General features: G+C 39.1%; 2 protein-coding genes across 2 annotated transcripts in view; both read right to left on the reverse strand.

The window, feature by feature from the left end:
* IGSF5 (immunoglobulin superfamily member 5) overlaps window positions 1-26470 on the reverse strand; it is a 174044-nt gene that overhangs the window by 143257 nt on the left and 4317 nt on the right. The window lies entirely within an intron of this gene.
* LOC134602345 (beta-1,3-galactosyltransferase 5-like) lies at window positions 2715-13865 on the reverse strand. Its single transcript, XM_063447140.1, has 3 exons — window positions 13769-13865; window positions 5720-5799; window positions 2715-3792 (listed from the first exon to the last, which is right to left on the reverse strand). Exons 2-3 carry the CDS (start codon window positions 5720-5722, stop codon window positions 2848-2850), a joined length of 948 nt encoding a protein of 315 aa, XP_063303210.1. The 5' UTR covers window positions 5723-5799; window positions 13769-13865; the 3' UTR covers window positions 2715-2847.

Genomic DNA, 26470 nt, shown 5'->3' on the forward strand with positions numbered 1-26470 from the left:
TAACAATATGGGGGTCTTAATGATCTCTATATGATTTTTATTTATTTATTTTTATTTCCATGTGGCTGTGGCTAGCAAGTGCAGGTGAGTCACCACATAATTAACCCTCGTTCTGCTGAGGATCATTTAGATATTTGCCTGCTGGCTAGTAGCACTGCCAGTGGGAAAAAAGTTTGGATTTATTTTTTTTAAATCCGGGCCCAGAGTTGAAGCATTTAAGTCCAAATTTAATTTATTTGGTCTGGATTTCAGCTTTCTGACCCCATTCAGTTTGGCTGAAATCCAGACAAAATTCAGGCTCGTTCAGGGTAATGATTTACAAAATCCAGACATTGATTAATTCCATCAACAATGTTGTGGTGTTTCATTCAAATGGCCCCATATGCAGCAGGATGGTTTTGCCCCATCCGGCCATTCAGAATTTAGTGAATAACTCTGATAGTTCATCATTATGTAACCTCTCTCTCTGTTTATGTATATCAACAAAAGATTAGACGGTAAAGAGACACACAATGATGGTAAATTGCTAATGATTGTTTCTTAAAATATAAAATTTTATTGAATAAAACCAGAATGAAATATCAAAAATCTACAAACTCAAAAATATTTACAAAACAATAGTGTAAACAAATATTGTCAGACTTGCATACATACAACAAAAGTCTTAACAGGGTTCATCACTAAAGTGAGAATTGAAACTGAATTTCAAGTTTAAAGTGAAAATTGCTAACCCGGAAACATCCTCTAAGTCAGAGGCGTAACTAGAAACCAACTAGCACCAGTGCAAAATTTGTCCCGGGCCCCCAACCAAATGTGTTTCATTACCTCCCCCAGCTCCTCCATGTGTCTCCTTGCCCTCCCCGCACCTCTCATTTCTCCCCAGTTACCCCCCAGTTACTCCCTGTGGGACACCCACACATGTTTCCTTCTCTCCCCCAGCCCCTTCATGTGTCTTTGTCCCTCCCCCAGCACCTCCATGAGTCTCATTCTCCCCCCATCCAGCCCTCATTAACCCCTATAGTCTCCCCATCCAGCCCCCATTAACACCTTCCCCCTCCACCCAGGCCTCACTCCCTCTCTCTTACCCCCATCCAGCCATCATTACCCGCACTCACCCTCCATCCAGCCCTCATTAACCCCCTTTACGCCTCATCCAGCCCTCACTCCCTCTCTCACCCCCATCCAGCCACCATTAAACCCCCTCACCCTCCATCCAGCCTTCATTAACCCCCCTTAACCCCAATATAACCCTCATTAGCCCCCTCAACCCCATCCAGCCCTCACTCTCTCGCACCCCCAACCAGCCCTCCCTCTCTCACTCCCTCATCCAGCCCTCATGCTCCCCCCACCCCTTCCAGCCCTCATTCCACCTATCCAGCCCTCAATCCCTCTTTCCCCACTCCTCCCCTGTACCTTATGATTGCGTAGCGGGGCCAAGAGGTACTTAGTCTCTCTGTGAGCACTTCCTGTCAGCTGTGGTGATCGGCCTTGGTTCACACAGAGAGACCGGCAGGAGGGGAGCCGCACAGTACAGCGGCCCCCACCTGCCAGTTATCCAGCAACAGCGGAGCCTGGGCTGGTGTGGCAGTGCACCAGCCCTGAAGTTGTGGTGGCCCACAGTCACAGAGGTCGCAGCTGTGGCCGGGCCCCCTGGAGTCATGGGACCAGTCGCAGCTGCGACCTCTGTGACTGTGGTAGGTATGCCACTGCTCTAAGTAAATTATGCTTCCAGTTTGGTTTCTTTGGCCTAGAATTTGAATTCTCACTTTAGTGAATATCTCTGTATGGGATCAAGACTTTTCTGAGATTCTATGCATTCAAGACCCAGGCCTTTTTGGCACTTTTACTTTGTTTTTTATTACATTGTAATTTAACACAGTATTTTTAAGTGCATCCATTTATATTTTACATAATGTTAAAGGACAAATAAGGCACAACATTAAGTATCAATAAAGTATTAAAAATGGGAAACATTTTTACAGTTTTGCACAAATAGTGGAACTATGGAACACTTAATCAAAATGGATTCACTTATTAGTTCTGTTTGTTAAAAAATATAATTTGTACATGATTTTAATAAATTTTTGGCAATTACAGGACAAATATTGTAAGCAGTGAATTGCCTTTCTCATGCTAACCCTTTGCAAAATGCGGTATGGGAATATAAGATTAATGGAAATCATAGAAACCAAACATTAAAATCATTATGCAAACATATATATCTATTTGCAAAAAGAAGATCCCCCAACAATAATTAACTGAGCATTTTAACACTTTTAATTTAACCATGTTATCACTTGGACATCCACTAAATCTGACACAGACGAGCTTATCACTGAACACCGAAAAGAAATGTATTGAAAACTTAATGGCAAAATGTAGGCAAAAATAGTCAAGCTGTGGATCTCTATTTCAAAATCAGCTACTTTAGCCTAAATGTTGCAATTTGATTTTCAATTCACTTTAAATATTTATACCTTTAGAACATTTAACATTTCAGCTGATGTGGTTTACAGCTACTACGAGCAATATGAACATTTTCAGTTTCCCTCATTCTTTTAGGACTAGAAGAGAGCCGTATCGAACAAAATGACACTAATCCTAGCCCAAAAATATTTTTTTTTTAGTATAAACAATAGACTATATTAACAAATGTGTTTTTTTTAAGAAAAAATAGGTTGTATTGGCCAAAAAAGTGCTTGTAACATGTCTAACATTTTAAACTTGATTTTACTTGGGGAGAAAAAGACATTGTGGAAAGATGCCAAAAGGTTAGCTCCTTTTCCATGTCAGAGTCACACATGATATTGAACAAGATTGGTGCCACTGAAGGGCAGAGATAGTTTTTTAGCATTCTTGATTTTCTGACTGCTCTACAGCTTCCCAATAAAGCAGAATATCTTTTGGTTGCACTCCGTGGGAAGTTACAATATTTCGGTACTTGCACACTGAGAAAGGCACACGCGCAGGGAAAAAGGTTTGCTTGTTAAGAAGCTCCTGTGGAGGTATTTTCAATTTGTCCAAGCATAATCCTACATAGACGTCCTCCAGTTTAATAAATGGTATGCTTGATGTGACATTCATGATCTTCAGTGCCACATCTGCAGAAAATACGTAACCCGTCCCTGAGCAAAATGGTGGATATTTGTCATATGGATATTCGAGATTACTAATATACCACTTGCTCTTTGTGTTACGTATAGGAGAGTCGTTTAATTTTAAGAAACCGGTAAAAAAGTTTGCAGTAACTTTTTTCTGTAGAAGCAAGTCGACAAGATATATTGTATTGACAAACATATCTGTATCAGTCTTCATTACAAAAGTTGCTTCTGGACAAAAATACTGAATCCATTCAAGTCCCATAAGAGTTTTAATGGTTAGATTGGAATATGCATCAATAAAATCCTTCTGAATAATATCATTGTATTTATTGTGTTCATCAACAAGATTAGCTTGGTCTTCATGTTGCAATGTCACAGTGGAACCCAGAAGAAAGAAGGCAACTACATTTTGTTTTTGGATGGTTCTTGGCTTTCCCCATGATTGTCGGATTGCCATTCGTGCAGATTGTTGACCATGGGTGCTGGTTATTAGCAGAACTAGAAAAGGTGGATTATTTTTGCAGCTTATATTTGGTAAAAGTGTAAAAAATCTTTCATCACGTTCATGGCTCAAGGCTCTTTGATAGCAAATGGTGCAGAAATTCAAAAACTGTACCTCCACAAAAACCCCCAAAAGCACAAGGCATATACAAGTGAGTGCTATGACAACAACCACTCTTCTGCTAAATATCTGAAATATAAAATGCAATAATAATTTAACAAAAATATCCATATTAGCACAATAATTTATGGCTAAATAGGCAGCATGAAATTTGAGGCTAAAACATCAACTAATGTTTGTTTTATGCCATAAAGCATGTTTTCAATATAACACCAGATAATGCTGATGGTTTCATTCTGTATCTAGGAGTCTTGACTGCAATTTCAGGAAGTATGAGCTTATACTGTTAGTCTACCTAATGGTTCTCAAAATTAATGAGCAGATTCAAAACAAATGGAATTTCACATTCTTGGTGGAAATGGGCAAATGTTCAGGGTTAATGGGTAGATCATTAGGTGCATGAATTAGCAAAGTTCCAGGATTTCATGCATTTAAGGCCAGGTCCTGGGCTTTGTTCGTACATGGTCTCCCGAATGGAGAGCAGGTAAAACACACAAGAAATCACAAATCCATTGTGAACACAGGCAAATATACTTAATACTTTTTATGGTTTAGTAGTGGTTCAGTTACACTTGTTCCCCCACTCCACAATCTTAAAAAAGGTAAGTTCTCAAACATAGAAATTGTGTGGTTCTCAAAGGGCAGAGATCCTAAACTTTGTGCTAGATATAGAAGCACGAAGACAAAAAAAGAATAAACAAAGTCGCCTTATCTATCTAGTTATTAAACTTAGCTTCTGAAAAAATTCCAGTTGATGGAACAAAACATATTAGGCAGGTTTTTCAGGAATAATGTCCTTTCCGCCAACTCTCTGAATGTTCCAGTCTGAGAAAACTTTTATATGAGATTTTGGGAAAATATCTTCAAGACTCCTGCAATTTTTCTTGTGTGCACACCCTATTTCTGTATCCGATGTGATAATCACTTATTGCGACTGACTGTAGACTTTTCAGTGAAGGACACGGGGGGAATGTGCTTCTACTCTTTCTATACAAGTATTGTAAGTTGTCATTTGCTTCATACTGTGTATGTTTTAACATTATCACATGCATACATATTTCATTATCATTCGCTATGTACTGAACGCTTTTTTTAATGTTTTTGTGCTGGCATGTTTTCATTATATTGGGATTACATTGACTAGATATTAAGAGACATGCACATGGACGAACGAGGACACATAGGAGTTAGAAGAATAGACACAAACAATTCAAACAGAAACAACACATAAGGCAGACCCCCCGGCTTGCTTCTGACAGACTTATCCTAATAGAGAGATGGACAGACAGACAGAGAGACAGACAGATAGATAGATAGTAACTATGTGTCCCACAAATATAAAAAAATATCCGTACCTCTTGGAGTCCTTATTGAACATGCCTTGACCTAGTTAGATAAAACTATATCTCACCTGAGGTTTCTTTTTAGTTTGGTTATAATTATTTATGGCTTTTTTATTTTTCTTTTATTGTATAATATACTCCTATGTTTTATTGGCATACCATTATTACTCTAAACAATGCTGAGAACTATAAACCTAATATCGATGTAACTGTATTTGTGCATTATTAGAATCTTGTGTTATACTACTGTATTTCTATTCAACCCTAACATCTTGACATGTTCTGCCTTATTCTCCAATAAAATAAAAATAAAAAAACTAACCCAGTTCACCTGGTAGAAGCCACAAATATTTCAATTTGGGCAATTCTTCACTATCTATGTATCTTAACTTTACCCAGTCCAATTATGGATACCTTGTTTTATATCTGTATCCTTTGTTCTACTTTGGACAAAGTGGATTCAGTACCCTAGAGAGCAATATTGCCTGACCCTCACCTTTTGTATCCCAGGGTTCTTTCAGTCCAGTTCTTCCAGGATACTTTTGTCATGACACTCAAACAGGTTCTCTCTAACTAAGCATCATGAGAAGTGTAATGCATTCATATGGTTCTTTATAAAAAAAAGTAGAGATAATAACTCTTGTAATACCTACCATGTTTGCTGGGTATTATACATTCTGTGCAAGATATTTCCTTTAAACTGTCAGTGGTGTTGACATCTCAGTATAAGAGCCTGCAGATGAAAATTGCATATTAATTATGAATGGGGTGAGCAAGAAGGAGCATTTAAAAGAAAATAATATATTTACAAATACAAATTAAGATTTTGGAATATTAAGAGAATGATAAAATGCAGCTTTATATATTTTTAACAACAGTATTAAAATCATAAACCAGCAAAAAAAAAAAAAAGTAAGGTCCCCCTAAAACACCCAGTATGTGTTTTGTTTTTTATATATAGAGAAAAATGTATATTGTATGGTCCCTACATATAAGGCACCACATATGAGCATCAAAGAAAAATAACTGTTTTTGTTGGGCCCCCTAATCACCAGGTTGACCAAAAGGTAGATGCCAGCTAGGACATCTAAATGACAGAGCAATTGTGTTTATTGCAATTAATTTTTTGTTATTGTAAATTGGTAAGTCGGGAAGCCACCCAAATACATATAGTGATTTTTGTGTTTTGTAAGTGATCAAACAAGAGCAAGGAATTTTGTTTTGTTTATTTTTATTTGAAGCACCTGTTTATTTTTCACCAAATAAATCTGGAAAACTGAGCTGGATGTGTCTCGGACTTTGATTACCCTAGAACAAGCATGTCAAACTCAAGACTAGCACGAGCCAAATAAACAAGGTATATGTTTATGTCGGCCGCAAAAAAAACAACTAATTTTCATAGAAACGTAGATTTGTTTTGAAAAGTACAGTATAAAAGAAAAACAGCACCCCCTCTTCTAAACCCCAGCACCCCCTCTACTAAACCCCCATCTCCCTTGCTATTCTAAATCCCAGTCCCCTCTCTATACTAATTTCCAGTCCCACCCTCTACTAAATCCCAGTTCCCCCATTTACTAAATCCCAGCACTCCCCTCTACTAAATCCCAGCACCCCCCTCTATAAAAAACAAAAACAAAAAACAATATTAGCCAACAAGCAGACTCCACACCAGTCCAGCCTCTGGTATACCCCCAATGGTGTCATCCGCACCATGTGTCAAAGCAGATCCTCCCGCTACTCCTTAAAAACTGTGACAGTGGAGCAAGTTGAAGTCATGTCAGAATGTGAAGTGGTATTGCGTGCCTCCATGCACCTCCAGGTCCTCTACTGTCCAGCTGCGGCCAGACACACACACTGACAGATACACACACTCACTAACACACGCTCACTCTCTGACAGACAAACACACTGACAGAAACACGCAGAAACACAGACACACACATTGACAGACACACACTCTCTGCCACATACACACACTCACTGACAGACACACACACACAGACACACACACATTTTCACATTCTTGCACACACTCACATCATTTGATTTATTGATCCCTACCTTTGGGAACTGGTGTGAGGCCTCTTCTCTCAGGAGGTCTCCCTTCCTGCTCCTCACGCGCGCAGTTTAGTGATGCCAGGCCGGAATTATGTCATGTTCCGGCACCCAGCATCACTGCAGAGGGCAATGAGGATCAGGAAGACTGAAGGGATATTGTAGTGCCAGGAATACAAAGCTGTATTCCTGACACTAGTGCTCCCCCTGCCTACCTACTCCCTAGCGATCCCCTGTCCCAGGTAAATAAAGGGTTAAAAACCCTTTATATACTTACCTTATCCCAGCACCGATCTCCCAGGAATGGACGCTCTGCCCCTCCGACGTCCCGCGACAAGCGGGTTCTAACATGCATGCACGGCAAATACTGCGCACATTAGACCTTCGCATAGGAAAGCATTGAATCAATGCTTTCCTTAGGGGAAAAATCTGACACTGGAAGTCCTCATGCCGAGTGTGAGGAGGTTGAGCGTCGATACCGGACCATAAGTCCGTTTCAAACCAGGAAGCCCTCTAGTGGCTGTCTGGGACACAGCCACTGTGGGCAGATTTAGTGCTGCATTGTAAACATTGTAAACAATGTTTAACACTGCAGCACTAAGTGCAAAAGGGACACAGCACCCAGACCACTTCAATGAGCTGAAGTTGACTGGGTGCGTACAGTGTAACAACAAGTCAGGGAATTACCCATGTCATGTGTACCCTTAAGTTTTAGTCTAAACATAGATAGGATGTCTACGTCATGACAATAGACTGATTAAGATGTTCCCATGTGAAATGACCAAGTCATGGCCTTGTATCTTTGTCAAGTTAAGGTAGGTCCTAAAATGACCTAATTAAAAATCTAAGGTATAAATATGAGTACTTATTAATATCAGAAACACACAGGAGAGTTGGATGCAGAGTTTTTATATGTCTATATTTATATTTTTATTTAATAAAATATTTAAAAAGGCAAAACTTTATTGCTTCCAAGACAATCCCTATTGTATAGTGTATTCTCAATTATTTATATATTTTAAATAAAGGAACTCTTACTAACTACATAATATTGTAGCTACGGTTAGGTCTGCTAAATTCTATGCTTTAAGACGTTATAGTGGTAAATAGGGGAACCAGCAGCGGTTACAATTGGCATGGCACAATTGTCCATACACAGAGAGAGATCTTCGTGATGGAGAGATGATTTTATGTGAACTTGTACAAAACACTTGGAGTTCAGGTGCTATGTACTCTCCAATTAGCATACAATGCTGAAATTGTGGATCTTAATTAATATGACAAGAGAGCCATATATAGAAGTATTTGGTAAGCTCCCTAGTATGCCTAAGACACCAGCACAGCATGGTCCATTAGTCCCAGGATAGTGGGGTGTAGGCAGGTCCAATCCTGGGTGGTGGGGGGCACCGTGCGAGACAGGCCGATGGCTGGCCACCTAATGGCACCCCCGGAGCGGCGCCTATGTAGCAAGGCAGAGTAGGCACCTGCTTATCCCGGAAACAGGTGCCTACTCTGCAGCAATATACCGGACTGGGCTGGGGTGAAGACGGAGTCAGGTGGCGGCGGCAGAGCACTGTCTGAGCTGATGATCTTCCTGCTCCCTTGTGTGCCCTCTGTGGTGATGCCGGGAGCCAGAATATGATGTAATTCCGGTCCCGCATCACTAAACAGCGCGAGGGAGGAGAAAGGAGCAGGAAGAGCATTGAAGCCACTGGACCCCAGGGATATGACCCAGAGGACTCCTAAAGGTAGGAACAATAAGCAATTCAATGAATTTGTGAGTGTGTGCAAGACTGTAAGTAGGTATGTGTCTGAAAGTAAATGTGTGTCTGTCAGTGTGTCTATCTGTCAGTGTGTGTGTGTGTATGTGTTTGCCAATAAGGGTGTCTATAAGTAAGTGTGTGCGTCTGTCAGTGTGACTGTCAGTTTGTCTTTCTGTCTGTCTGTCTGTCAGTGGCTGTCAGTATGTGTATCTGTCACACTCGTTGATTAATGGCTAGATTCCCTTCCTGTACCATTTGAATTCTACATTTTATACGGCAATGCTTTTAATGTGCTTTCCAGAAAAATGTATAAATAATATGTATCTTGGAAAACATGGTGCATATCAGACTTACGCATGTCAGAAATATTTATCCATGATTGATATAATGTCCAACTCATTGATGTTTTGCACTAAGCTTGATGAGTGCACTTTCTGATTTAACTCTGCTCTTTAGATATGATATCGCATACTCAGCACTTTAAAGATGTTGTTTAGCGGTCACTTGGTCTGGTTTGGCTACACATAATATGTTCATTAGATTAGTGATTAGCTATTAGTACAATTCTTTTGAGCATTCAGTCCTGCTGATAACTGGTTTATTACTTGATTTATTACTTTTTTCCTTTCTTTCTTTCTTTTTTTTTTTTTTTATAATTCTTTATTTTGGTTGTGCATAAGTTTGCATGGCCACGACAGCTCAAACATCTTAGTAGAAAATATCATATTACATTTACATGTCGTTTAGAGTAAATGCACATTTTATGAATATAAGATCAGGCTAATCAGTCGTGTCTAACTACTTAGAAAAGAGAAGGTCTCAATACAAGCTAGTACCGTGTATTTAACTAGACATGCTTATAATAGCTTGATAGCCTGTGTAAATAGTCAGACATGGAGATGCGACAGTGTTACGTTAGGTAAACATGCTAATAAACTGCTAATAAAACCCCACGTAATATAAGAGTGTATTATACATTGCTAAATTTGTATTGTTTAACGCACAAAACCAGTTCGGAGAGAAATCTGTACTATAACAAAGGCTAGGAAACCAATAGGGTTATTCTCTAAACTGAATTGTGGCAAAGCGACAGAGAAACTGCAGGTTTTAAGTAAGGCCCCCCCGTCACTGAATTAGATAACTATTGGGGAGTTTATGCCCCCTTGTTCTCAGAAGTATTGCAACCGAGGAGCTAGAGGAGTTGGCTTAAAATAGGAGCAGAAACTTAACAAAACATAAAGTCACACAAGGCAGCGTGTATGCATCTGGGCTGGGGTGTGCAGGTGCGTGAGTCTCAGGTCCCTTACAGCCTATGTCCCTTTGGGGTAGATCATGGTTCAGTTGTGGTAAAGAGGTCTGTGGGCTGTGTATCCCATATGAAAGCTTAAGCATCGTGCTGCTTCAATGAAGTAGCCTGCTGAGTGTCTGTTTCATACTTCCCTTCAGTTGGTTCGTTTCTGGGCTGTGTGAGGTGGAACACCGCTGGCCGGTCTGATGCGAGTGATCCCGACACTTTCTGGCTGAGCATTTTTGCACCTCGTCTGCAGTGTGAGCACTTGAGGGGTGAGGGCAGCCAGGAGCGAAGGATCCCTCGATTGGTCTGCTTGCCAGCGTCTCCGAGGGAGACCGGTATGTGTGCCTCAGCCTCCCCTGCTATAGCTTTGGTAAGCTTGTGTCTCGTGAGGCGGGAAGATCAATGTCCTCTCTGGAGTAGGCTGTTGGGTGCACGGCTTCCGCCATTTTGTGGGAGACCGCAGGTCTATGTTGCAGAACGATGGTGCTGGGGGGATTCAGAGTTGTGGTAGCGGTGGGGGCTGCAGGGTTAGGACCGGGATCACCCCCCCGGCCCAGAGGGGGGGGGAACAGGGCCGGGTCCGCTCAGGATTGAGCCTCTGATTGGGGTCTGTGGCGCCGGATAGTGGGGCAGCGTCCGTCTGCCCCACTCACCGCCGGAGAAGGCCTCAGTTTGGGCGACTAGAGTCTCTCCCCCAGGGGACTGTAGCTCAATGAGCCAGCCTCTCCCTGGGTCCAACAGTCCCCTTGCTTTGGGTGCTCTTGCTGTTGGTCTTCTTTAGGGTGGAAATCATGTTTTAAGAGTTGAATCATAGAGTTATTGCAGGAGCTGCTCCTGCTTGCGACCGTCCAGCTCGGCGGTCTGGCCCCGCCCCTTCTTTTTTTTTTTTTTTTCTATATTACCTTATATGATTTAGTGACTGCTGACTAACCATCAATCATCTTTTATTTTTTTGGCAACACGGATGGAACCGCAAATTTTTTAGTAACATGTCATATGACACTTTGGAGTTACACAATTCTGACAACCCATCGATTGGCCAAAATTAAGATTCATTGCACTTGGTTTGAAATCGAATGCGCAAGTCTAGTAAATATGGCAAACCTACCTAGAACAGAGTGTGTCAAAGAGTTCCACAGCAATGCACAGTGTGTATGTAGTGTATTGCAGAATTCAATAGCTGTAAATTTTACAGTGGTGAGTGTTGTACATAGAGAGCCACAACAATAAAACAGAGTAATATGCTATGTGTATGATTGAAACACAGAGCACCACAGTCATAAAAATCACAGTAATATCTGGTGTATACCAAAAAAAAAAAATCAAGCAATATAACTCACAGCATGAGTTGTGCATTGGGTATACAAAAGGCAAAGAAAGAAAGAAAAAAAAATTAACGAAAACCAAAAAAATTTACTGGCCATGCTTGTTCGATAAAAATGTCTATCAGTACGGAAAGCCTCCTGGAGGCAGAGGGGTCTTGGTTAAAAAAAAAAAAAAAATTCTCTACAATTTTCAACATTAATAATCTATTAGCCAGCAGAGATTATATATTCTTGTATATCCATTCTGTACAAACCTACATAAATTACAATCTTTCAGGCATTAACCTTCATCGATAAAACAGCAAAAAACATATGTGAGGAAGGCTGAACTTGATGGACGCAAGTCTCTTTTTAGCTATGTAACTATGTAACTATGTAACTACGATACTCTTATGTTTATACAAAGTACACCTTTTCTGTGGAACTCCCTTCCCTTCTCCATTAGACTTTCACCCAGTCTCCACTCCTTCAAAAAATCATTGAAAACTCACTTCTTCAGGAAAGCATATGAATTAAACTGTTAGCAGATTTTCATCCCCCATGACTCCTCTCCGTCAACTGTCAAAAATAACCTACTAAGTTCTCAGTGAATACTTTTCTAGCAACCTACTTCATTACCGCTACTTATACCCTTTGTGTCACTATACCCCACTCCCTCTAGCATGTAAGCTCATTGAGCAGGGCCCTTAACCCCTCTGTTTCTGTGTGTCCATTTGTCTGGTTACAATTACGTGTCTGGTAGTCCACCCATTGTACAGCGCTACGGAATTTGATTGTGCTATATAAATAATAAAATAATAATAATATATAAATATATATATATATATATATATATATATATATCATAGAAGATCCAGCGCACTCACTCATTTACTAAACAGCAATTTCAAGACTCACAGAATCTAATAATTTTATTTAAAAACACCTCACCAAGCTAAAAAATAAGTTACAGCACATGATCATATATTGCATAAGCCTGCCACAATGTCAATGTACCCCATTCCTGGCAGGTCCTATTCTAGAACCGAATACCTGCTCTTATGAGATTAATCACTTACTTAGGACATGATTCCTACCAGGACTCTCTGCAGTGTAAGGTTAAACAGAGCCCTGGAATGAGGTACATGTGATAGTGAGGGGTGCAAAACTGGGGAGTTGGTCTGGACTCCCAAATATATATTTCTATATGTAGAGGGCTGAACTCAAAGGAACATGCAATACAAACTTATAACCTCTATTATTCTTGCCTAGGTGAGTTGCATTTACATAAATCTTTTACATTATGTGAGCCTTGAATTGCTGTTTAGTGAATGAGTGAGTGCACATGTGTCTATCCAGTTCTGCCTTCCTCACATTTCTTTTTTGCTGTTGATCCAAAAGAAGGCAAAAAAATCCCCAACAATTTGAAGCATTTTGCAACAAACTTGGAAAATAAAAATAAATTTTGACCCCAGAATGGCAGTCAGATTAATCCTTTGACCAAGAAGCTATTACCGAGCAGCTGAAAAATGATATCCTTGCATATTATGTTTTTGCAAGTATGCATCTAGTTGCTGTTTACACATCTGTACAGACTCTGATAAAACCACTTCTTCGGGCAGAGAATTCCACATCCTTATTATTCTTACTGTTAAAAAAAAAAAAAAAAACATTTCCTTTGCCTTAGACTAAATCTTCTTTCTTCCAGTCTAAATGCATGACCTCGTGTCCTACGTATAGTCCTTTTTGTGAATAGATTTCCCCATAATGGTTTGTATTGGCCCGGATATATTTGAATAATGTTATCATATCCCCTCTGAGGCTATTTAAATTTGGGTTTAAATTTGTTAACCTTTCTTCATAGCTAAAATGTTCCATTCCTTTTATAAATTTTGTAGCCCACCTCTGCACTTTTACTAGTGCCATAATATCCTTAAATGATCTCGTATGTTGTATTAATTGTCCCTGCAGCACCCTTATAATGTATGCATGTTCAGGTGAGTGCAGAGTTCTTGTTTATATATATATATATATATATATATATATATATATTAGAAGTAGATAGGGTTCTAGCGTTTAATATATGAATATGGAAGGCAGCTTTAGCACTCAAATCACAGTCTTTCTTATCTGTTCATTGATGTGTAGTAGAGAAGATTGAATTAGGGAGCATTGCCTTGAAGGGGACCTCAAATCCAAGATTATATATACTGAAGAGAGGGGACAAAGGGAAATAAATATAGTGTAGTATGTATGTACTTCAAAATTGGATAAAGAGAAATACACAGTGTTTGGAGCTATAGACTCACTCTAGATGTAGCACCTGGATGGTATAATCCCAGCCTATGGATATAGGCCTGAAATCTGGATCCAATGTGGTATGGTTCAGGTGTGCAAATACAAACAGAAATTAAGACACTAAATAGTGTAGTATGTTGATTAGAAACGTATTATAAATGTACACTCATATTTAAAAGAGACATCAAATGGATCATTGTACAAGGATCCTGTGGGACTTTTAGATCCAGACAGACAAGCAAGTAGTGGTCAATCAACATGACATTGTGGTGGTAGACAAGGAACAGAAGACTGCAGTGGTGGTGGATATGGAAATACTTTGTGACTATAACATCAGGAAGGAGGAACATGAGAAGGTGGACAAATACCAAGGACTGTAAGAGGAGCTAGAAAGGATGTGGAAAAAGTGAAGGCAGTAGTGCAGTTTTGAAGTTGGGAGAGTGACTTTGCAGATTCCAGGCGGGACATCTTAGATCGCTGTCCAAAAGAGTGCAGTTCTAGTAACATCAAGATACTGTGTAGAACCCTCAGACTCCCAGGCCTCTGGTAGAGGACTTGAGAATGAAGAATAAACACAGAATATATATATATATATATATATATATATGTGTGTGTGTGTGTGTGTGTGTATATGTATATATATATATATATATATATATATATTCCTGCTTCTGTTCCACATAGGCCTCTCTTTATTTAGTATTTTTTGTCCACTTTAATTCACGAGTATTTGCTGAATAGTCTTGAATCTTTTCTGTGCTCTGGAACCTGTCTGGTGGTGGTTTATTTCTTGTAGATTATTTTTGTTATTATCTTATATTTCAGCTTAATCTCGGGCTTACTCTAGATGATCAGTATCTGATCTTGTTGCATTGGGTTGTGAATTTCATGGATCATGCCATACTCCATGCCAAATATATCTTCATGTTGGGCACATTGAGTTTTAACCTTTACTTTATTGTTGCGGCGTATTCTAATAATGTACATGTACTAGAAAGTGTTCTAGAGATTCTTGTTTGTTTACACTCATAACTACTGTTTTACGTGCTTCTAAAGTTTCTTATCCTGGACATTTGACTGAGGGTGATCAGGACTCCTTGTTAATTGATTCCTACCATTCTCAGCAACAAATGCCTTACATTCCATAGAAACAAATTGAGCGCTTTTATCTAATACCGTGTGCATGGTCATCCAAACTGAGTAAACAATCTCTGTAGTACTTGCATTGTGTTTACTGCTGTTGTAGTAGACATTGACTTCTGCCCATTTAGAATTTGCATCAATTATGGCTAAATATGTTTGACCTGCAACTGGTCCTGCGAAGTCAACATGTAGTCTTGACCACATTTTTTTGTTACCAATGTCCAGGTAACATTGCACCTGGTTGCAACCATTATTATTAATATAATTATTATTATTTTATTATTTATATAGCGCCATCAGATTCTGTAGCGCTGTTCAATGGGATTATAATTCTTAACACATTTCTGTATATCTATATCCCTTCCTGAATTCTACTGATGTGGGTCTTGCTTTTGCAGAAAATGTCTTTATGTTCGTTAAAAGTGCATCACATTATTTGTCTCTGCTTATATCAGCAACAGCAATTGATGCAATATCTTTTAGGCCTGTTTTTTTTTTTTTACTTAGGAGATCATTATCTGATGTCATAAACATCTTAACTTAGAATAGAGCATACCTCAATAACCCGTTAGCCGTAGTTACCAAAATTCCTTTGCTTGGGCTGAAAATTGATATTAGTTATTAGTGTGAACTTAACTTCCATACAGAAAACCATTACATTTGTGATGGCCCACACTATTACAAAGGCTTCTCATGCTCCTGTTATAGTTTTGGACATGTTCTAATGTGCCAAGACTTGAGACGCCAAAATGGATTACAGAACTACCCGATAGTGAGAATAATATTGCTCTGGACATAGGCATGAATGGCGCATTTAATGAGGGTGTGCACACATTGATGTTTTTTATATAAGGACCACATTTAATAAATATTAATTAAAATCATACAAAAAAAATATGTATTTTTAATATTAAACATAAACAAGTTTCTTTTTATTTACCAGCAAATAAAAAAATATTTTAAAAGTGTAAGTAGGTATGAAAATGTGAACTAAGGAGGACAGATTGGCCTTTCTTTGCTATGTGCCAATGTGCACCAGTCTTTGGGTCAATGTTTACTGGTTTAGGACTTGTGCTACAATATGTTAGAGGAGCACTCACTTCCCATATGGTCTAGCAGTTAGGATTCCTGGTTTTCACCCAGGTGGCCCGGGTTCAACTCCCAGTATGGGATTTGTCCTTAGTTTTTTTTTTTTTTTGTTGTTCCAGGAGGGATAAGCCAAATGGCTAATGATTTAGGTAAACTAGAAAAATGGTTAGAGTTGTGGCAACTGACATTTAATGTGGATAAGTGCATGGGTAATGCATCTTGGGCATAAAAACCCAAGGGCAGAGTACAGTTTGGATTCCAACATTTTTGAATGGGTAAGGCTGAGTGACAGGCAATAGAGGGTTGTAGTCAATGAAGTATATTCGAAGCATGGTATTGTCACCTCAAGAATCTGTACTTGGACCCATTATCTTTAATATTTTTATTAGTGATATTGCAGAAGGTCTTGGTGGTATGGTATGTCTTTTTGCTGATGATACTAAGATATGTAACAGGGTTTATGTTCCAGGAGGGATAAGCCAAATGGCAAATGATTTAGGTAAACTAGAAAAATGGTCAGAGTTGTGGCAGCTGACATTTAATGTGGATAACTTCCTATTGTGTTTGTATCCCCTACCTCCTCTAGATTGTAAGCTCGTTTGAGCAGGATCCGTAACTACCTATTGTTCCTGTTACATTTTGATATTGTCTCATTTGGTAAATTCATCTTTTATTGTAAAGCACTACGGAATAAGCTGGCGCTATATAAATACCAATAATAATAATAAGTGCATCTTGGACATAAAAACCCAAGGGCAGAGTACAGAATATTTGATAGAGTCCTAACCTCAACATCTGAGGAAAGGAATTTAGGGGTGATTATTTCTGATGACTTAAAGGTAGGCAGACAATGTAATAGAGCAGCAGGAAATGCTAGCAGAATGCTTGGTTGTTTAGGGAGAGGTATTAGCAGTAAAAAGAGGGAAGTGCTCATGCCATTGTACAGACCACCGGTGAGACCTCACTTGGAGTATTGTACACAGTACTGGAGACCGTATCTTCAGAAGGATATTGATACCTTAGAGAGAGTTCAGAGAAGGGCTACTAAACTGGTTCATGGATTGCAGGATAAAACTTACCAGGAAAGGTTAAAGGATCTTAACATGTATAGCTTGGAGGAAAGACGAGACGGGGGGATATGATAGAAACATTTAAATACATAAAGGGAATCAACACAGTAAAGGAGGAGACTATATTTAAAAGAAGAAAAACTACCACAACAAGAGGACATAGTCTTAAATTAGAGGGACAAAGGTTTAAACATAATATCAGGAAGTATTACTTTACTGAGAGGGTAGTGGATGCATGGAATAGCCTTCCAGCTGAAGTGGTAGAGGTTAACACAGTAAAGGAGTTTAAGCATGCGTGGGATAGGCATAAGGCTATCCTAACTATAAGATAAGGCCAGGGACTAATGAAAGTATTTAGAAAATTGGGCAGACTAGATGGGCCTAATGGTTCTTATCTGCCGTCACATTCTATGTTTCTATGTTTCTATAACCACCACAGCTCACTCTAGTGATTGTGGTGCCAGATATGACATTGTGCTCTCCAAGAGTTACTAGTCAAACCAATTAGGAGCTTAAAGGGATACTATTGTCACAAGAAGAACTATACAGCGTATTGTAGTTGTTCTGGTGAATATAGTCAGCTTTTGTCATTGAAATACTGCCTTTTTCAGAGAAAAGGCAGTGTTTACATTGCTCCCTAGGGACACCTCCAGTAGCAGTTACTCATACAGCCACTATAGGTAAATGGAGACACTGAGCATTCCTTACAGAGATGCATTGATTCAATGCATTTTAATGAGAAGATGTTCATTGGCCAATGGGGTATTTTGCTCCGCCCCCCCCCCCCCACCCCCCGCCATGCCTCCTTGGCTAAGGTCATCAGAATTGACAAACTCGGCCAATCCAATGCTTTCCTATTGTTTTAATGATCTTAGCCATGGAGGAGGATTGGGGCAGGGCCAGCGCTGGCTAGCCAGCATGCCATTTGAATAAAGGTACATTTGCTACTTATTTAAGGGGGACAAAGGGGGGTTGAGGGGCCACTATCTATCCGTCTGCCGATTATGCACTATTTTTGAGTGATTTGCTCTTGCAGACAATCTCAAGCTGACAAACTTTCTCATTCAAAGAACACTATTGTTTGAATGTGTATTGTTACCTGTAGGGTGCTAAATAAGCTGAGGATTTAAAAAGAACAGTCCAAAAATCTCAGGCATTTTAGCTTGCTGAAGTGCTTTACGTATGAAGAGTGTGTCCTCTTTTTTCATTTTACAAAAAGGGCAGATTTCCATAGAAATTGGCACTTTTATAAATCAACCTTGTTAACCAGGGGTATCCTGGCACCAGGGCCGGCGCGTCCATAAGGCGGCACAGGCGGCCGCCTTAGGGCGCACCGGCTCTGGGGGCGCAAAATTCCAGTGACCGGCAGGAGGGAAGTGCTCCCTCCTGCCTGGTCACCTCCTGGATCCCCGGAGCTGCTGGGAGGCGTGCGGCTGAAGTTGATTAGGAGGCGGCGAGGGAGCTCTCTGATCTCTCTGACCGGCTCCCTTGCGCGCCTTTTGCTGATGCCGCGGGAGCCGGAATATGACGTCATATTCCGGCTCCCGCGGCATCAGAAAACAGCCTGCGAGGGAGCCGGTCAGAGAGATCAGAGAGCTCCCTCGCCGCCTCCTAATCAACTTCAGCCGCACGCCTCCCAGCAGCCTCACTGGACCACCAATGAAAGACCCACGCCAGCACTCCAGGTAGGGAGGCTGGGTGGGAAATTTGAATTTAATTTAGATAATTAATTACTGTGTGTGTATGTGTGTGTGCATGTGAGTGTGAGTGTGTATGTCAGTGTGTATGTGTGTGTGTGTGTCTGTCAGTGTGTGTGTGTGTGTCTGTCTGTCTGTCTGTGTGTGTGTGTGTGTGTGTGTGTGTCTGTCAGTGTGTGTGTGCATGTGAGTATGTGTGTCTGTCAGTGTGTGTGTGTTCGAGTATGTGTCTGTGAGTTTGTGTGTGTGAGTATGTATTTTTCTGTAAGCCTGTCTGTATGTATGTATCTGTATGACGGTATGCCTCTGTATGTATGTATGTGTCTGTATGTCTTGTACGTATGTTTCTGTATGTCTCTGTATGCATATATGTAACTGGATGTATGTTTGTCTCTGAATGTCTGTATATATGTCTCTGTATGCATGTATGTAACTGTATGCCTTTATGTCTCTGTATGTACGTATGTGTGTGTCTCTGTATGCCTGTATGTCTTTGTATGCATGTTTCTGTATGTATGTATGTGTCTGTATGACGGTATGCCTCTGTATGTGTCTGTATGACGGTATGCCTCTGTATGTATGTATGTGTCTGCATGCCTGTATGTATGTTTCTTTATGCCTGTATGTCTGTATGTATGTACCTGAAGTCGTTGTATGTATGTTTCTGTATGCCTGTCTGTATGTATGTGTCTGTATGACGGTATGCCTCTGTATGCATGTATGTCTTTATATGCCTGCATGTCTCTGTATGCATGTATATCTCTGCTTGTATGTCTCTGACTGTATGTGTCTGTATGTATCTGTATGATTATTTCTGTCTTTGTATGACAGTGTACCTGTATGACTTTGACTGTGTGACTGAACAATGATGCCTGTGTGCCTGTGGCTTGGGAGGAAAGACACACAGGTGAAGATGCATTTTTTTTTTTTTTAATGAGGGTTGGGGGCGCCAAAATGCATCTTGCCTGTGTGACTAAAAATCCTAGCACCGGCCCTGCCTGGCACCACAACCACGAACAGCACGATACGACTCATAGACAATCCTTTTAAAATACACAATACTCTACATTAGTGAAACCACCAGTACATGTGTCTCTAAAAAGATTTACTTTAGGCTTACTTCCTACATGGTGCTTTGGACATCACACTAAGTGTTATACAATATAAATCTACATTGAAAAAGCACTCTAAGTAACACGAATCTACAAACTGAGATTATCAGTCACAATGTATTGAAATATGTACAATGGAAGAACTGACATGACATATTTGCATAACAGGTTACTTAATTCATTTGATACAATACTATGTAAGCTCGTGTGAGCAGGGTCCTCTTCAACTTATCGCTCCTGTAAGTTTTCTTGTAATTGTCCTATTTATAGCTAAAACCCCCCTCTCATGTAAAGCGCTATGGAATCTGTTGGCGCTATATAAATGGCAATAATAATAATAATAATACTTAACTGCCCTTATTTAGGGCACATGTTACTCTTTAAAAAAAAAAAAAATTCTTTAAAAGATGCGGTTTAAATTTAAGATGCTCTTGGTTTGATGATCTGAAGCCCACAATATGTTTATGTAATAAAAACCTTATTTAAGATATAATCTAGTTTTCGACTGTGTACAAAAAGTTCAGTTAGTTCATGCAATATGGGAACACCACAATCGTATGCAAACTCATAACCGCATTGCGTCTAACACTATTTTACAACATTTAAATCCGTGCGTCACAGTAATAATTGTATGAAATTATTCTGAACCCAAAAAAAGGAAAAAAAAATCTACTTAAAAATCTACTTAATAATATTATTAAGAAGAAAATTAAACAGAGACATGGGGAAAGTTAAATATATTTATTGCAGAAACATATTTAATTATATTTAACGCCATATAGAAATAAAGCAATGTATTTTTTTGCCATTTTTACTCCAAAGGTTTAGTGATTTAAAAGCTGAATTTCAAAATGTAGACTATATTAACTAAGCTGTGACTATACCGGAATTTTTTGCAAAGCAGCACTTTTCGCCTAAAGATTGTATGTGAGTAGAAAATGCTTCCAAAATCCAAGCAACTTCTTCAGACATTTAAAGCCATTTAGCTTCAGATTAAAGAGGCAAATTGACCTTTCTATTTCTTCTACTTTTCTTCCTCTCTAGATCAAATATGAAGAAGATAAGAACAGATCCTGAGAGATTAAGAGAAGAGGAAACAATATGAGAAAGGTAAATTTGGCATGACAGTGTCGCTTTAAAAGTGGAAGGAAGCTCTGGTACATTAAAGGGACACTATAGTCACCTGAACAACTTTAGCTTAATGAAGCAGTTTTGGTGTATAGAACATGCCCCTGCAGCCTCACTGCTCAATCCTCTGCCATTTAGGAGTTAAATCCCTTTGTTTATGAACCCTAGTCACACCTCCCTGCATGTGACTTGCACAGCCTTCCATAAACACTTCCTGTAAAGAGAGCCCTATTTAGGCTTTCTTTATTGCAAGTTCTGTTTAATTAAGATTTTCTTATCCCCTGCTATGTTAATAGCTTGCTAGACCCTGCAAGAGCCTCCTGTATGTGATTAAAGTTCAATTTAGAGATTGAGATACAATTATTTAAGGTAAATTACATCTGTTTGAAAGTGAAACCAGTTTTTTTTTTTCATGCAGGCTCTGTCAATCATAGCCAGGGGAGGTGTGGCTAGGGCTGCATAAACAGAACCAAAGTGATTTAACTCCTAAATGACAGTGAATTGAGCAGTGAAATTGCAGGGGAATGATCTATACACTAAAACTGCTTTATTTAGCTAAAGTAATTTAGGGGACTATAGTGTTCCTTTAATGCAATCTTAGAAATACATTGAACCTTTGCTCCTTTTATTTCCAGGAACTGCTAGGTTTAACAAACAAATTCAAATATTTCATATTAACTCATTGAAGGATGCGAGAACGCAGTCACTATAAATTACACAACAGAAACGACAATGGCTTCTATTTTTATAGATTGTGATACATTTCTAAATGATAGCGATATCACATGTTTATTTTAGGGTACATTGTCACTGGCTTTTATTTCTGTTTGTAAATTCTATGCAAATTCAGATGCCAACTGTGCTGTATTCAGATGAAATTCACAAAACACACAGTTGTGGTGAATTAAATATAGCAGACAGCTTTCCTATTTTAGCCAAAAGTTTGCCTCTTGATTTTTCAAATGACCACAATTTTCTGTTTAGTGTATTTTACGCACAACACTCAAAGATGGCGAGTGGTGCACTAAACCAGGACTCACAAAGTTCTGATTTGGGGGTCATGTCCTGCTGTCCCAATTAAAAGTTGTGCTCAATAGTTTGCCTACCCTGGCATAAATTGTGAAATGTTGGCATTGATTTTGAAAATATGACCATGCAAAAAATATATATTTTACTGAAGGATAGTGATCATAGGAAACCATTTATTATCACATAGTTGTTTGGCTCCTTTTTAAACTACGATAATAATTATAACTGACATCACCCAAATGTCCCTGATTAGAAGTGTGCATACCCTTTCATGTTTGGCCTTGTTACAGACACACATTAGTTAAAATTTCCCACACTTGTGGCTTTTTAAATTGCAATTAGTGTCTCTGTACAAATAGTCAATGAGTTTGCTGGCTCTCATGTGGATGCACTGAGCCATGGGGAGCAGAAAAGAACTGTCAAAAGACCTGCATAACAAGGCAATGGAACTTTATAAAGATGGAAAAGGATATAAAAAGATATCCAACGCTTTGAAAATGCCAGTCAGTACTGTTCAATCACTTATTAGGAAGGGGAAAATGTGCGGATCTCTTGATACCAAGCCAAATTCAGGTATGCCACCATTTCAGCCACAATGCCAGAAGAATTGTTTGGAATACAAAAAAAAAAAAACAAGAACACAGGTATCCTCAGGAGAAATACAGGCTGCTATGGGAAAAGACGCTCTGGTTGTTACAAGGAGCACAATACGATAATACTTGAACAAAAATGAGCTGCATGGTCGAGTTGCCAGAAAGAAGCCTTTACTGCGCCAATGCCACAAAAAAGCCTGGTTACAATATGCCCGCCTGATGTTTTGGGGTGGGGTGAACTCTCAAGGCACGGGGAATCTTGGGGAAAATGGAAAGATGAATGCAGTCTGTTATCAGAAAATACTGGTAGACAATTTGCATTCTTCTGCACGAAGGCAGCGCATGGGATGTTCTTGGACTTTCCAGCATGGCAATGACCCTAGGAACAAGGCCAAGCTGACCCTCCAGGGGTTACAGCAGAAAAAGGTGAAGGTTCTGGAGTGGCTATCAGTCTCCTGATCTCATCGATCCACTCTGGGGAGATCTCAAATGTGCAGTTCATGCAAGATGACCAAAGACTTTCATGACCTGGAGGCATTTTGCCAAGACAAATGGGCAGCTATACCACCTGCAAGAATTGGGGTCCCTCATAGACAACGGCTGCATGCTGTCATTGATTCTAAAGGGGACAATACACAGTATTAAGAACGAAGGGCATGCAGTCTTTTGAACAGGGGTCATTTAATTTTTTTCTTTGTTGCCATGTTTTGTTTTATGATTGAGCCATTCTGTTATAACCTACAGTTTAATATGAATCGGCAAAAAATACAAGAAATGTCTTTCGCCTGCTCACTCATGTTTTCTTTAAAAAATGATACATACATTACCAATTCTCCAAAGGTATTCAAACTTTTGGGCACAACTGTAGTTAGATAATCTTGTGCTCAGGTTCAGCAGCGTATGCTCTACGTGGTCTTGCATTGTGGGGGCAGGCAGGGGCATGCTTAGTGCCCACTTCCCAGGTGGACCCACCCATCACGGATATTGACCCTTGATGACTCGCCCACCCATCCCGATTACATGCCTTGGGATTACATGCCTTGTATGTTGCATCAAGTGGGCAGACGATTGAATATGTTTTGGTGACTGAGAATTATTGCTGTAGTCATTCAGTAAACTATTCCTGATCGTAACAGCGTTTGTTGTACAAAACACGTCACAGGTTACTGCTGACACCCGGTTAGCGCTTTGCATCTAAATACTATGCCAGTTCAGCCTTTGCAAGTCAATTACAGGATTTTGTTTTTTTAACGTGAAACGACTTAATGTTTTTAAATTATAATGGTAGCAGTCAAATAAAGTCCTCCTCAGGGTATGAAATGCATTAGACAATTCCAATTTCATTGTATAAGTAAGTTTTCAAATTAAGATCTCCAGGAGTTTGTGAGCACCAACTAGCACTGACCTGTGACGTTTAGGAAAAATAAAGAATAGGCGTTGTAATTTATCAGCAGATTCAGAACTGCTATCTTGGTGCTAAGCAAACTACTTTACACTTTGTAAACAGGACGTTGTTGTTTGTGTTTTATGAAAAGAGATGTTCTAAATAGCTACCGAAAATGATTAATGGGTTATTTAAATCATAGGCTTGTTACTGATTACCACAATACAGTATATTTATGATTTCTAGCGAATGATTTAAGTTATTCACTAAACTGATTTCTGATGAGTATATAAGGGAGCTGCATGATTTGGCCTGTGAATAAAACATAGTTGGGGATTTTTCTACATGATGTCTTTTGCTTTAATTTTGCTATACAAAATTTAATTAGGCACAATTAAAAGTTTAACGAATAACCATGTTTGAGAATCTTCCTTATTTTACTTTTACTTAAAAGTTGTGACTCATGCCATGTACGTGTTTCCATTGATATGAATAATGCAGTAATCAAATAAGTGTTTAAACATGATTATACCCCTCGAACTGTAAGGTCTTCTAAAATATATATATATTCCATCGCACAACCCCACAGATCTCTTCAGCCATCAGAAAGAATTGGAGAATGATGGCCACTGATGACACCCGGTCCAAGGTCTTCAGAGAAGCTCCTCTGATTTGTTATAGAAGGAAAACTAATCTAAAAGATATGTTAGTTCAAACAGATCCTATATAACGTTACACAAAAAAGAGTAAAGCCCAGAATCATGGTTCTGTGCGATGTTTAGGGTGTGTCACATGTGGACCATGACACCATCAAAAAAACCTTTACCCACCCACACACCTATAAAAAAAATATCTCATAAAACATACTATTACGTGCAAAACCTCACACGTAATATATAAGCGCACATGTCCATGTGTGTTAATGTATGCTGGTAAAACTGAGGCTGCTTTGTGTGAAAGAATCAGAGGACATCGCTCCAGTATCAGATTGGCCTATAGGGATGGGACAACTGACAAGCCAGTGGCCAAACACTTCTTTGAACAAAAGCAAACCTTGGCATCGTTAAAATTCAAAGGCATAGATCATATTCCCTTATCACGAAAAGCGGGAGATCGAGGGAAGATGTTATTGAACAGGGAAGCCATCTGTGTTCATGTACTTGATACAGTCTCCCCTAAAGGATTACATGAAACAATTTTGTTTCATTCCTTTTTATAAATATGCCTCCAGCTTGAATTTAAGGTTATATACTGTAACGTAATTTTATTTTCCTTTTTAATGTTTCACGTGGCTTTAATATATATTTAATTGATTAATATAGAATGTTTTTTTCAATTATGATATATATATATATGACAATCATATCCAAAGAGTTTTTTAGCTTGGATAGGTGTTAATAAGTATTTTTGGAAAACACGTTGTTCACTTTATAGTATATAAAGCACGGTTGCACAGGCGCACCGGCCAAGCCGGGACGCCGGTCTGGGTTTCACTTCACCTGGGGTAAGTCAATTTAGCCATTATATCTGCCTATATAAATGATGGGTTTTAAGATGTATGTATGTATGTATGTATTGATCCTGATGAAAGTCCGGGACATAGGACTGAAACGTTGATCAGGATTTTAAGAATTTAAAATAAAGATGGGACTTTTTAACTCTGTGAGTGCTGCTACCTCTTTGGATACATCTCTCTCTCTCTCTCTCTCTCTCTCTCTCTCTCTATATATATATATATATATATATATATATATATAGAGAGAGAGAGAGAGAGAGAGAGAGAGAGAGAGAGAGAGATATGTATCCAAAGAGGTAGCAGCACTCACAGAGTTAAAGAGAGAGAGAGAGTGAGAGAGAGAAAATAATCCTGCACTTCATATAATATAAAATATACTTGATCAGTGCTTGTCAGGCTCAAATATAAAGATAAACAATCCAGATAGTACTCCCAGGACTTGTAATAAGTATAAAACTAGTAGATCAACGTTTCAGTCTGTTATACACAGACTTTCCTCAGGACGTCGATCTACTTTTTAAAGCAAATTAAAAGCTACGTTTTATACTTATTACAAGTCCTGGGAGTGCTATGTGGATTGTTTATCTTTATATATATATATATATATGATAAACAATCCACATAGCACTCCCAGGACTTGTAATAAGTATAAAACGTAGCTTTTAATTTGCTTTAAAAAGTAGATCGACGTCCTGAGGAAAGTCTGTGTATAACAGACTGAAACGTTGATCTACTAGTTTTATACTTATTACAAGTCCTGGGAGTACTATCTGGATTGTTTATCTTTATATTTTCGCCTGACAAGCACTGATCAAGTTTATTTTGAATTATATGAAGTGCATGATTATTTTCTCTCTCTCTCTCTCCCTCTCTCTCTCTCTCTCTCTCTCTCTCTCTCTCTCTCTCTCTCTATATATATATATATATAT

Source organism: Pelobates fuscus, chromosome 1 (assembly GCF_036172605.1).
Source record: "Pelobates fuscus isolate aPelFus1 chromosome 1, aPelFus1.pri, whole genome shotgun sequence".
In the NCBI taxonomy this organism is placed as follows: Eukaryota; Metazoa; Chordata; class Amphibia; order Anura; family Pelobatidae; genus Pelobates; species Pelobates fuscus.